This window comes from Zalophus californianus, chromosome 15 (assembly GCF_009762305.2).
Source record: "Zalophus californianus isolate mZalCal1 chromosome 15, mZalCal1.pri.v2, whole genome shotgun sequence".
Lineage (NCBI taxonomy): Eukaryota > Metazoa > Chordata > Mammalia > Carnivora > Otariidae > Zalophus > Zalophus californianus.
The window spans coordinates 17,273,270-17,287,325 of NC_045609.1; the positions used below are offsets into that span (position 1 = coordinate 17,273,270).

The 14,056-nt window shown below is 41.4% G+C and overlaps 1 protein-coding gene across 1 annotated transcript; it reads right to left on the reverse strand.

Annotated features, from left to right (window-relative positions):
- Positions 1-5,001: 5,001 nt before the first annotated feature.
- LOC113920673 (ATP synthase subunit d, mitochondrial-like) lies at positions 5,002-7,909 on the reverse strand. The gene is made up of 2 exons (XM_035724325.1): positions 7,905-7,909; positions 5,002-5,515 (listed from the first exon to the last, which is right to left on the reverse strand). The coding sequence occupies exons 1-2, from the start codon at positions 7,907-7,909 to the stop codon at positions 5,002-5,004; spliced, it is 519 nt and encodes a 172-aa protein (XP_035580218.1).
- Between the last annotated feature and the right edge of the window lie 6,147 nt (positions 7,910-14,056).

A 14,056-nucleotide genomic window follows, 5' to 3' on the forward strand; every position in this document is an offset into this window, starting at 1 on the left:
TATATGTCTCAGGGAAAGTCTCACACAGGCACTGAGGGGAACGTATACAGGGCTGTTTGTTGCAAGCTGGAGGCAAGCTGGATGTCTGTCATTGGGAAGATGGCTAGATAAAGTGTGATGTGGCACTTAAAAGCAAATTAGGGGCGCCTCGGTGGCTCAGTTAAGTGTCCAACTTGATTTCCGCTCAGGTCATGATCTCAGGATTGTGAGATAGAGCCCCAAGTCGGGTTTCACGCTGGGTGTGGAGCCTGCTTAAGATTGTCTCTCTCCCCCTCCCTCTGCCCCTTCCCGCCTTAAAAAAAAAGCAGCAGGGGCTCCTGGGTGGCCCAGTTGGTTAAGTGTCTGCCTTTGGCTCAGGTCATGATCTCAGGGTCCTGGGATCCAGCCCTACATCAGGCTCCCTGCTCAGCCGGGAGTCTGCTGCTGCCCCCCCTTCCTCCTTTACCCTTCCCCAACTTCTGCACACATGTGCAACCTCTCTCAAATAAATAAAGTCTTTTTTTTTTTTTTAAGTAGCAAATTAAATGCACACATGGCAACGTGGATGGAACTGAGCAAATATATTAGTGGAAGAAAGCAAGAAACTAAATGAAATACAGAACAATACTATTAGCATAAATTTAAAACATATGCACATAAAACGACATATTTGACAATGGAATGCCTATGGGAGGACAAGAGGTGGAAATAAGGGTGGTGGAAGGAAATCCAGCAGACCTGGGACGCACCCACAGTGACTGCATTGCCAATGGGCGCCCACTTGCAAGGCCTTCGATATCTCTCATAGTCTAGGTCTGTTCTGATCTCTCACTTCAGACAGGAGACTCATTTGTTTAGCTGGTGTGTTAGGTGAGAGGTGGCCCTTGGCCAGCATCGGTTAGAACACTTGTGGCTTGTCTCTGTTTGGTTGCAATTTGTGTGACTACAGTTGCACATCAGCCAACATCTATAAAGCCTCCTGGATCAATCCAGGCACTTCTGTAACAGCAGCTCGGACTGAGCAGATTGGGTGGAGAGTGAGGGTAGGAGTTCATGATACCTGATGCCCTTTTCCTCGGGGGACAGAAATCACACAGGCTGTGTGACATTGGGAGGGCACTCTGCAGAGATGATTCTTAATCACTTGGCTGCCTTTACCACAGCCACCTGAAGTTTACCCAACTAAAGATTTGTTAGGCAATAAAATCATTGACAATAATATGTGTGAGGATCTTTAAAAATTATTTAAAATAGTCCAACTACATTACAGAAGGTGTGGAAAATATAGTCTACTGCCTTAACACAAAATGAGCATTTGGAAGCATTTATTGCCAGTCTTTTATTGTGAAAATGTCCAGGTCCAAGTGGAAAGCCTGTGTCACACGGACAGTCCTGACTGGAAATGAGATCCAAATGCAAGTCTGGCAACCACATGGGTTCTGGCAGTTCTCTTTGCACCCTGTGCTCCATTTCCCTCCCTCCACCCCCTCATTTTGTCTCCCTCCACTGATTCATGCTGACACCTAGCCCCAAGGTTACAATAATATATATGTTTTTTCATAGATCTTACTGTGTTGCAATCTGGTGCTAGGCACTAGGCATTCAGTAGCACAGTCGCTACCCTCCTGGGGCTTTCATTCTAGAGGAGGATTCAGCCTAAACATATGACCACACAAACCATTTTATAGTTGAAACTGTTAAAAAGTAAACAATATTTCTGCTTTGAGTCATGATACAGTAATCCGGATTAGACTTAACCCTCTTGTTAGAAACGACTAGAAACTTGGAGAAAATATGTGCAACAACAATATATAGACTTTGGACAGGAGGCATTATTGCAGGACTGTGATTCCAAAAGAAAGGAAACAAGTGAAGCAAGCCTTATGATTGTCCTGGCTTTCTAACTTGAGGCATTTTCTAGACCATGCTCACCGAGCTGAAGAGAAAGTGTTTGGAGAGGAATAGATGGTTGGAATTTGCAGGAGGGAACTGCGCAGAGAAAAAGCTCCAGAAATATGCCTAGGATTCCCCTTGAGTATGTTGGAGACAATTTCTGGACTGCAGCACAGGGAGGGGGAATCCAAACAGAGCCTGGCAATCTCACTGAAATGAAGAGAATGAAGTTGGGGAGGCCAAGGGAGCTAGAATTGAAAGGGCAGAGTTTCAGAAGGAAGATCTTCAGAGATCTGCATAGGGCTTCCCTGAAGTCTTTGGCTAAAGCCAACCCGCACGTGTGTGGAGTGAAAGCTGGGCAAGAACAACCAGGGAAATAGTAGTTATTGATAAGATAAACAATTCCCAGAGTTCACACAAGGCCGGGAATTACTCAGGTTCCCTCCAGCCAGAGTGCAGGCCATGTTGAATATGTGGGGTCCTCATCAGAGATCCTAGAAGTATGCACTAGAGACAGAGTTAAATTAGCCTTAGAATAAAGGCTACTCAAGATCTGCCCTGAAGGAGTTCTAAAACAGACATGAAAGGATCAAACCAACTCACAAATAGCTGCCCACCAGAGTATGTCCAACACTCTTTATAGGAAGGTTACCAAATCTAGTGCTAAAATTCACAATGTTCAGCAAGCAATCAAAAATTACTAGACATACAAATAAGCAGGGAAATGTGACTCATCCACAGAAGGAAAATCAGTCAAAAGACCAACTCAGAAATGACAGAGATGATGCAATTAGCAGACAGGATTTTAAAATGGCTATTATAAATATGATTTATATACTCAAGAATGTAAAGGAAAGAAATGGAACTTAGAGATAAAACTCTGAAATGAAAATTTCACTGGAGTAGAATAAAATTAGACAATACACTGTGGTAAATAAGCGAACGGGAAGAAAGCAGTAGAGTCTATCCAAAATGGAAGGCAGCTGTGCCCACCACTATATCACCAACGTGAGTCTATCCAAAATGAAGCAAAAAGATTGGGGAAAAAATGAACTGCAGAGCCTCAGTGTCATGTGGGAAAATATTAAGTGATCCAATTATAAGTAAGCAAAATTCCAAAAGGAGAAGAGAGGAATGGAAAAAAATATTTGAAGAAATAATGGCCAAAACTTCCCAGATTTGAGAAAAGCTACAAACCCCCCAGATTCAAGGAGTTTAACAAGCCCCAAGTAGGGCTTATTAAACACACAACACTCCACAAATAGCTGAAAATCAGTAATAAAGAGAAAACTTGTAAAAAACAGAAGAGAAAAAAAGACTTCCAATCCCAAAATATGCAAGCTTGAAGTAAATGGAACAACATTTTTAAAGTGCTGAAAAGAAAAATAGAGCTATCAACCTAGAATTTAATATCCAGCAAAAAAAGTCCTTTAAAACTGAAGGCAAAATACACACACACACACACACACACACACACACACACACAAGCTGAGAAAATTTATCACCCACTGGCCTGCGTTACAAGAAATATTAAACGAAGTTCTGTAGGCAAGAGGAAGAAAATACTAGGCAGAAGCTTGAATCTGCACAAAGGAATGAGAGTGCAGAAAATGGTAAATATGTGGGTAAATATGTCTTTTTTTCAGATTTAAAAACGTTTGGGAAGATAATTGTTTAAAGCAAAAATAATAACAATGTGTTGTGGCATCTATACCACGGAGAAGTAAAATGTATGAGAATAATTGAAAAGGTAGGAGGGAGAAAGGGAAGCATATTACTGTGAAGATCTTACATAATACATGAAGTGATGTAATATCATTTAAAGTCAGACTGATAAACATACAAATTGCAAACTGCATAGAAACTGCTAAAAATTATAGGTGTTATATGCAACTGATGAATTACTGAACTCTACATCTGAAACTAATGATGTACTCTAGGTGGGCTAATTGAATTTAAATTAAAAAAAAGAAAAGCTGCTAAAAATTAAAGGAAAGATGTATAGATAATAAGTTAATTGTGGAAGTAAAATGGGATGCTAAAATTTATAAGAGCAGGAAGAGAGGAAAAATAGAGACAAAGAACAAATGGGACAAATATAAGACAAATAGCAAGATGGTAGATATATGCACAACTATATTGATAATTATGTTAAATGCAAATGGCCTAAGAACTCCAATTAAAAAGCAAAAATTGTTAGACTGGATGAAAAAGCAAGCCCAACTAGATGACAAGAAATGCACTTTAATACAAAGGCACAGATAGGTTAAAAGTAAAAGGACAGAAAAGAACATACCAGGCAGCTACTAATCAAAAGAAAGTTGAAGTGGGTATATTTTTATCAGACAAATTAGACTTAGTACAATGAATATTGTCAGGGGTAAAAAGTACATTTTATAATTAAAAGAGGATCAATTAATCAACACATAGCAGTCTTTAATTGGGTATAAGGCTAACAGAGCTTCAAAATATATGAAGCAAAGCTGAAAGAACTGAAAAGAGAAATAGACAACACATATAGTTTGAGGTTACAACACTTTCCGTAATTGATAGAACAAGTAGATGGAAAATCAGTGAGGACATAAAAGATTATCACTACCACCAACTTGACATAACTGACATTTGTAGAACGCTCTACCCAACAACCACAGAATACAATGTTTTGTAGAACACTCTACCCAACAACCACAGAATACAATGTTTTTTCAAGTGTATGTGAAAAATTCACCAAGATACAATATGTACTGGGTCATATAAGTCAATAAAATTAGGAGGAATGAAATTATCCAGAGTATGGTCTCTGATTGAAATGCATTAAATTAGAGATTTAGAACTGGAAGACAGCTGGAAAATCCTAACATACTTAGATATTAAACATTACATTTTTAAAAATTTTATTTTATTTTATTATGTTATGTTAGTCACCATACATTACATCATTAGTTTTTGATGTAGTGATCCATGATTCATTGTTTTCGTGTAACACCCAGTGCTCCATGCAGTAAAATAACTCATGGGCCAAATAAGAAATCACAAAGAAAACTTAGAAAACATTTTTTTAACCATATCATTATTTTTAATGTCCAGCATTTACAATACGAGGGCCAGAGCTTTCTCCCCAACTCAAGTTTACAAATTCTCAATTGGCTTGTGAGGCCAATGGGGATACTTCTTCTTGTCTAATCTGGTTTCTGGGAAGACTTCATTCAGGTCCTCAATGGTCGTCTGATCAAATGGAATTATGTTCCTCATCTTCTCCAGCTCTTTTTCATATTCCTCAATCCTGGCCTTTGAGAGAGACAAAAACTCAGCACAACTTTTCACATCTTCTTTTTCTTCAGCAGCCACCTGAACAGTATATTTATCCTCTGGCACAGGAACCTTCAGGGCATTAAACTTCTTCTCAAAGCCATCTACCAAACCAGCCTTTGCCACATTGGCCTTGTAGTAAGCCCAGTCGATAGCAGGTGGTTTCTCAGGGAGAGTAGCCAACCTGGAGGAAAGTGTCTTATTCCAGGATTTCAGGGAGTTAGCAATGGCCTTCTGGTTTCGGGGTATGATCTCCCCAAAAGCTACCCAGTCAATGGTTTTTAGAGCAAGTTTTCGTGCAGCCCTCTTGAGATCCTTCACCGACCCCAGCGGCCTAGAGTCCACAGCAGCCAAGGAACAGAACTGGGTCCAGAAAACATTTTGAACTGAAAATACAGCATGTCAAAATTAGTGATAATGCAACTGAAGCAGTGCTGAGAGGGAAAACTATAGCTTAAAATGCTTACATTAGAAAAGAAAAAAGATCTAAAAAGTTAATTATCTAAGCTTTTAGAAACTAGAAGAACAACTTAAGCAAAGGAAAGAAATAATAAAGAGTAGAAATCAATTAAACAGAAAACGGTCCAGCAATGGTAAAATAGTTGATATTTCAAAAGCTGGATCTTTGAGAAAAATTAGTAAAATGGATAAAGTGCTAGGTAGGCTAATTAAAAAAGAAAGACACCTCATTTACACACACACTCAATGAAGCATGAACTAGTAATATCAGGAATGAAAAAGGGACATCACTATAGATCCTTCAGATATTAAAAGGACAATAAAAGAGCGTTATAAACAATCTTATGCCAAATCATATAAGTTAAATGGAATGGACCACTTCACTGAAAGACACAACCTATTAAAATTGACCCAAAAGGAAACAGAAGCCCTGAATATCCCTAAGAAATTGATGTCATAATTTGAAATCTTCCCCTGAAAAAACCTGAGGGCTTAGATGGTTTCACTGGTGAGTTGTATTAAAATACCAAAAATACTAATAAATCATACCAATATTGCATAAGAGAGAAGAATCCTGATCCACTTATGTCATGAGGCCAACACTACCTGGTACCAAAATCAGACAAAGACATTATTTAAAAAAATATAAAGGAAAAAAGCTATAGATCAGTATCGTCCATGAAAACAAATGCAAAACTACCTAAAAATATTAGGAAATAAAATCCAGTAGCATTTTAAAATAATAACGCATCATGGTCAAGTGGGGTTTATGCCAAGGATCTTGGGTAAGTGTGGTAGTTAATTTTTTGTAATCTTGACTAAGCTATAGATACTACCCTGTGATATAATCACTGTGAAGGTCTTTTAGAAATGTGTTTAACATCCAGTCAGTTGACTTTTGAGTAAAGGAGATTACCCTTGATAATATGGGTGAGCTTCATCCAATCAGTTGAAAGGTCTTAAGAGCAAAAACGGTTTTCCCAGAGAAGAAATTCTGCCTCAAGACTGCAATATCACATCTTGCCTGAGTCTACCCTTCAGATTTCAGATTTGTCAACCCCCCAATTATGTGAGCCAGTTCCTTAAAATAATCTATATGCCTCTATTCTATCTTATCCTTTCTATCATCTATCATCTATCTATTGATATATAAAATCTTCCAATCTGTCTATATCTATATCTAATCTTCTGTTGGTTCTATTTCTCTGGAGAATGCTGACACAAAAAATTTGTTTAGCATTTTAAATTCAAAGTAATTTACCATATTAACAGAATAAAGGAGAAAAGCCATTTGATAATTTCAGTAGATGCAGAAAAAGTATTGGACAAAATTCAACACCTAATCATGATAAAAATTCTTAGCAGACTAGAAATAAAAAGGAACTTTCTCAACCTCTTAAAGGCATCTATGAAAATCATACAGCTAACATATTTAAGGGGAAAGACTGAATGCTTTTCCCCTAAGATTAGGAATAAGCAAGGATATCTGCCTTCACCACTTCTACTCAACATTATGTTGGCAGTCCTAGGCAGCTCACTAGGAGAAGAGATAGGAAGAAGTGGCATGAAACTGAAAAAAGTAAAGCTCTATTTATTTGCAGTTAACATGATCAGATACATAGGATATACACGTGGACGCCTAAGGAATCTACAAAAAAGCTACTAGAAAAAATATACAAATTTAGAAATGTCACAGCAAAGAAGGTCAATATACAAAAACCAATTGTGTTTCTATATACTAGCAATGAATTGGAAAATAAATTTTTAAAATGTCCTTTACAAGATTATAAAAAAACATGGAACGATAATTCAATATGTGTAAGATCTATATGTTAAAAACTACAAAACATTGCTGAAATTTAAAAATACCCAAATAAAGAAATAGACTATATTCATTCTTTGGAAGATTAATGTGTTAAGATATTCTTTCCAGATTGATATGTATGTAGAGATTCAGTGCCATCCAAATGAAATCCTAGCAGGTTTTTTGTTTTTGATTTTGTAGAAATTGACAAGCCAATTCTAATATGTATATGAAAATTGTTGAGAAGAACAAAGTTGGAGGACTTAGTCTGATTTAAGACTTACTATAAATCCACAGTAATAAGATGGTGTGCTATGGAAAGTCCAAAAATAGCCCCAGACATATAGAGTTGAATTTTTTTGGACAAATATGCCAAAATAATTCAGTGAGGAAAGGACAGACTTTTCAACAGGTGCTAGAAGAATATCCATTTGGGAAAAAAAATTATCTTGACTCTTACCTCATGCCATATACAAATATTAACTTCAAATGGACCATAAATGCAAACAGAAAAACTAAAACTATGTCTAGAAGAAAACATAGGAGGAACGGTAGTGTATGTATTGGAAGAACCCACCAGAACCCACCACCGTGTCATCGGGAGAGCGAACAAGTTGGCCTGGGGAGGGTCAGGAACCAGGCAGCTCAGTAGCCCTCTGCCATGAAGACCTGGGAGCTTCTTCCTAGGATGCAGGAGAAAGTGCACAGCACCACCTGTGAAGTAGCCTGCCCCCAGCCCCCAAGAATTTAAATCTGAATCTAAACAAGCCTGTAGAGCTAACCTTCATCAATAGGAAAAACAAGAGGGCAGAGAAACAAGATTCATGTCACCACAAAAAAGCAAATGGACAAGTCTAGAATATGGAGCATTCCAGGGGTATCAGCTTTGGTCCTCTGAAAAGAGACTCCAAGATGGGATGAGATGTGTAAGAGAAGTCCTGGGGGAAACATCTGCGAGGGAAAATGAGAAGGGGCTGGTCTGGGAGAGCTACTGGATAGTAGTGCAGTTCTAACCTCTGCAGAGCAAAGAGGGAAGCAAAGGAGGTTGGGTCAGAAAAATCTTAGGGTATAGTTAAGCTTGTAGTCATCTGCATAGTCATTCTCTAGGATGTTGGCCAGAGTGGCCTTGGCTCCAACCGCCTTTCAACCAGTTAGCAAATTCTGGGGAGAGAGAGAGAGAAGAGAGATTATGATCCATATGGCCAGGGGAAATAGCAATGTGCCCAGATTCATGACCCACCCCCCACCCAGGGCAGGTGGTCCACTCTGGTCTGTGCAGCTTCTCAATCCGTGTCAACTTTCAGCAGGAGAGTGTCGGGACAGATCACTCCAGCATCTCTGTGGAGAGGGGCAGGGTAGGGATAGAGTTGGGTTGGAGCGACACCATTTAGGAAGCATTACAAAAGGTACTTTGCAATTTAACACCGGAATATTTTCCGATCACCTCAAGATAAATAGGTTCACTCACCTTGAGCTACAGTGCCTGATTGGGAGGGGGTTGATTTTGTTTAGCTCTTTGTAACACTACTTGTCACTCATGCTTCCCTAGAACTTCATGGGGCTCACCCTTAGGCAGACCCTGATCTCAGAAATCTCTCCAAAAGCCTGAAAGGGAACATGAAAAAAGGAAGTTTTAAGTTGATCCTAGCACATAATAATGGCAGTTGAATTTTTCCCAGCTCCTAGAAGGCTGGTCCCAGCTGGATGGACCTGGTGAATGGAAAGAAAGCTCTTGATTGTTGAAGTGCGTGCATTAAGCAGGGGCTGGTTCCTGGGCTCCAGGAACTGAACCAGCCTGGTGTGGATCCACTTAAGGCAGGCTGATGGATGTAGTGGCCTATCAGGACCTTTCCTCCTTATATTTCAGATAAATTGAATGTGAATAGACTGATTTGTTAAGCCAGACGTTCTGAAGCCAATTTGATGATAGACCTTTTGATTTTGAAGTAGCTCTTTGGACAAAGCTGCATGAAAATGTCTGTATTACTATGAAAATTGCCATTTATTGTTGGTAAGAAGTGTGCACAATTCTTGGGTTATATGTCTTCCAGGCACCTCACCCCATCTCTCACTCCCAATCCTCACCCCTAAGGTGGGCATCTGCAGTGGGGTGAGGCCCATGAATAGGCTAAGGATATGTATTGGTTTTCTACTGATGCTGTAAAAATTACCACAAACTTGGTGCTTTGAATTTACTATCTTACACTTTTGTAGGTAAGAAGTCTAATACGTATCTCACTGAGCTAAAATCAAGGTGTTATTAGTGCTTCATTCCCTTCTGGAGGCTCTAAGGGAGAATCTATCCTTCCCTTTCCTGCGTTCTGAAGGCTGCCCCCTTCCTTGGCTCCCGACCCCCTGCCTACATCTTCAAAGCCAGCAACATTGCATTTCTCTGACTGTTCTTCCATATTTCAGTCCCTCTGACTCTCCTTTTCTGCTTCCTTCGTCTACTTCTAAGGCCCTTTTTGATTACATGAGGCCCACTCGGAAAATTCAGGATAAGTCTCCCTACTTTAAGGTCAGCCAATCAACAGCCTTAATTCCATCTGCAAACTTCCTTCCCTTTTGCCATATAACAGTCACAAATTCCAGGGCCTGGGATGGGATATGTTAGGGGGGGCGGTGGTGGCATTAGTCTGCCTACCACAGGACTTGTTTTTAATTACCTGGTAAGATCACCAGAATGTCTCCAAGGAAGGGACACTTAAACCAGGAGAGTAGTTGGAAAACTATTGCAATGAATAGTTCAGGCAAGAAGTCATGATGATGTGGCCCAGATGGGCAGCAGTGGAGAGATGGGGAAAAACAGATTTAAGAGCCATTTGGGAAGCAGCTTGACAGAGTGGGTCGCCACTCCAGAGCAATGGAATCTATTATCATCCTGACACAAGCACAGATGAGACCCACAGTTTTGATTGGGAGGAGATAATGTCTGGATTAATGCCGACCAGATCCCCCAGAGTCAAGGCCAGACAAGAAATAGAACCATTTCATCAGGAATAGGCTCTTCCTAAGCCAATCTTGGGTGTTACTGTCAGTTTTAATCCTGTATGTTATTTACCTCTTAAACACGTGCACTTAATGGATTGTTTGCAAAGATGGCCTCCAGAAATTCCTTCCATCCCTGATCACAAGCATCACTCCTCCTAGCAAGAGGGAGAGTCCATTTCCCTTCCCTTTGGATCTGGGCTGGCCCCAGACTTGCTTTGGCTAAAAGAATGTGGTGGAAGTTATGTTGTGTGACTTCTAAGCTTCAGTCTCCTGAAGCCGGGCTACCAATACTCTTGCTCTCTTGAAATGCTTCTCTGTACAGAGAGGTGGTCTGGCCTTCTGGTGGATGGGCGGCTTTGGAAGAGAGCTGAGTTGGTAGACCAAGCCAACTGCCAGATGTGTGAGCAAGGACATTGGGGCCAGCCAGTCTCCTGCTTGCTGTTTTAGCTCAGGATGCCATAATACATTAGCATTGACTGGGGCGGTATGAACCACAGGCTTTTCTTCCTTGCAGTCCCAGAGCCTGGAGGTCCAAGATCAGGGTTACTAGCATGGCTTAGTTCTGGTGAAGGTTATCTTCCCACCATGGGAAGAAAGAGGGCTAGCTCTCTTCCAGTTCTTATAAGGACACCAATCCATCACAGGAGCTCCTCTCGTATGACCATCCTATTGGGAGTTAGGTTTCAATGTGTGAATTTGGGGAGGATACAAACATGCTGTCCATAACACCAACCGAGTACAAACAGGTGAAGAAGCCCAGCCGACAACACAAGGAACTGAGAGGAACCATCACAGCTGACCCCTGCCCAAACACCAACCCACAGGGGCAGGAGCAAATAAATGGTGGCTATTGTAAGCCAGTGAGTTTTGGTGTGGCTTGATGGACAGCAAGAGGACTCATATGCCTTTCCCACTGCTCCCCCTCACCAAAAACCTACAAGGGATTTCTGTTATGAAAAGGGCAGAATACCCAAATGAATAAATAGCAAAGAGCAAAAGAAACCTTGTCTAGCCAAATAAATGCCTTGTGCAATAGAAGCACTCAATGATTATTTGCACTCTTTGCTTCATTTAGTCACAATGAATGGATAGATGCACAGCCTGCCTTACCTTTGGAGGGCCTTGGCCATTTACAAGGCACTGTCACTTGCTTGCATTCTCTCTCCATTACTGAGATGACAGATGGCGCCCACCTGGGCTGTAAGTAGAAGAGGAGCCCTGGGATGATGAGGAAGACCCCGATAGGGTTCCTGGGGGCTGGCAAGAGAGTGCTGAGGACAAGAACTGAAGGGAGACTCTCCCATGATGGCTTGTGCCCATTCTCCATGCTAAGGTGGTTAGTGGACCAGCAGGTGCACACGTCTTCCAGCGCTAGGACCCTGGTGGAATGTAAAGATGCATAAAAGTATTCTCACTGCTCCCAGGAAGTCTTGTTGGGGAGGCAAAGTGAGCTACTGCTGAAAAGTGTTTACTGTTACTCTCTCTTTGACTGTAAGGCACTCTAAGTTGCCAACCTATACCTATCAGGACTTGAGATCTAGAGAAGAGTCACAGAAGGGAGAACAGGGGTGTGTTTGTGTGTGTGTGTGTTGGGGGGGGGTTTCCACAGAAGAAACAGAAGAAGTAGCTTTCTTTGCTACTTTGACCTGCCACCTCTCAGATGGAACTGCCTCGGGAGGCAAGTTGGCATGTTCCCCCTGGCTATAGAACGGTGTGTACGTCTCATCCTTTGTGGTTGAGACAGCAAGAGCTCTCTGGTATATCTGAATTGCTATTACAAGAATTATCATTTATTAAACATCTAACCTGTGCCAACTGGCATACCCAATATTTGATTTTGTGTCATTTAATCCTTACAATACCACCTACGAGGTAGGTATTGTTCTTAATCCCATTTACAGATCAGGAAACCGAGGCTCAGATGGGTTAAATCACTTCTTGGCTATGTAACTTCTCCAAGCTCACACAGCTAGTGAGTGACCAAACTGGGATTCAAGCCCCTGTTCATCTGACTTCCAGTCACTTGCACGACCATTTTGCAAAGGCCATACGTAGTCATTTCCTAAAAAAGAAATCAATTTACCCCAAAACATCTTGATGCTTCCTCTTTTATAACATCAAATTCACTGAGCTGTGGTTCATAAAGCTTTTATGTCCTTTCTCTTTGTAGAGTGCAAAAGCTACCAAGACCTAATTTTCCTGAACATGACACTGGTCCTTCTCTTCATATGTTTATTTATTATAAAGTGAAAAATTAACTCGGTCACTTTAACACCCAACTTATTTGTCTAATGTTGCTGATCTTTTTTCTCTTTCAAATAAAAGCTGTTGTTCCCTTGTGCACCATGTGGCCCTGAGTGCCCACAATGTCTGTCACAGAGAGAGAGGACCTGTATCTCCAGAATGCCATCTCTGGGAGGAGAAAACACCATCTCCTCTTGGGGACGAGCAAGCCAGCTCGGGAGGGCAGTCACCAAAACATGCAGCAGCAGGAGTGGGCCAGCCTGGACCCACCCTCATCCTGGCTTTCAGAACTTTGTCCAATCATCTTGCCTCTCTGAGCTTCATTACCCTTCCCTCCAAATTAGCGTGAGCATGTTATAGCATTTTTGAACTTTCTGACACAAAATAGTGACCCAGTAATTGTTAGATGAATCCACATTTTTTCATAGCATGGTTTCAGGCCTATAGGTGCGTTTAAATATGCCCCTCACAAAATATACCTATGAGACATTTAAAAATATATTTCTAAGTTGTCTAGTGCTTTAGACACTACAGAGCAAATGTATTTATTTCAAAGCCTGGATTACACAGCCTAGGAACCATGTCAGAAACTTGCACATCTTCAAACTTCAGAACTCTGAATATCCCGAAGGATGCCGTGGCCTGGCCCATATTTAGACTCCTGACTGTGAGAGATGTCCGGGGCTGAGGTGGCAGTCCAGTGGGAAGCTCATGGGCTCCTGAGGCAGACAGGTGGATGTGTGCATGATCTGGGGCAAGTAACTTTTCTTCTCTCCACCTCAGCTTCCTCCTCTGCAAAACGAGTCAAAATCATTGTGTCATGAGGCTTTGTAAGTGCAGGTTTGCAAACTCCAGGCCCTCGGTGGGCGTCAGCACTCGCCACCTGGCCCTGCAGGTGCTTGAGGGGAGGTTGGATAGCTACGCAGTCGTGCCACTGAGTCATGGCCACGTCTGGGGTAGAGCGGGGGGCTGGCCTCCTTCAGCAGTTTGTAATCGGTGATATTTGAATTCTTACACCTCCAAGGGAGTGCCTCAGGATAACACCCTGAATAGGCTTGTTGGTTAGTCTGATTCCTTCAACCAGGGAGCTCTGATTTGATCTCTTTGTTACACTGAAGCTTTGAATCAGATCTTTGTTGTGGAAAAGGTTCCAGTGAAAAAAATCAGGGTTGGAGACCACTGGATAGTGTAAGTGTTTGGGTTGCTTTGGCTTCTCATTCTCAGCTCCTCTGAGCTGGCCTTCTGTAAGCTCATGACTGCCCTGGATTAGACACAGAAGGTACTTGTCCCACTGTTGGATAGAGCTGAGCTGTCTTAGATTAGCCAGGGGCCACATGTGGCTACTGAGCACTGGAAATGGGCCCGTGCTAGTTGAGA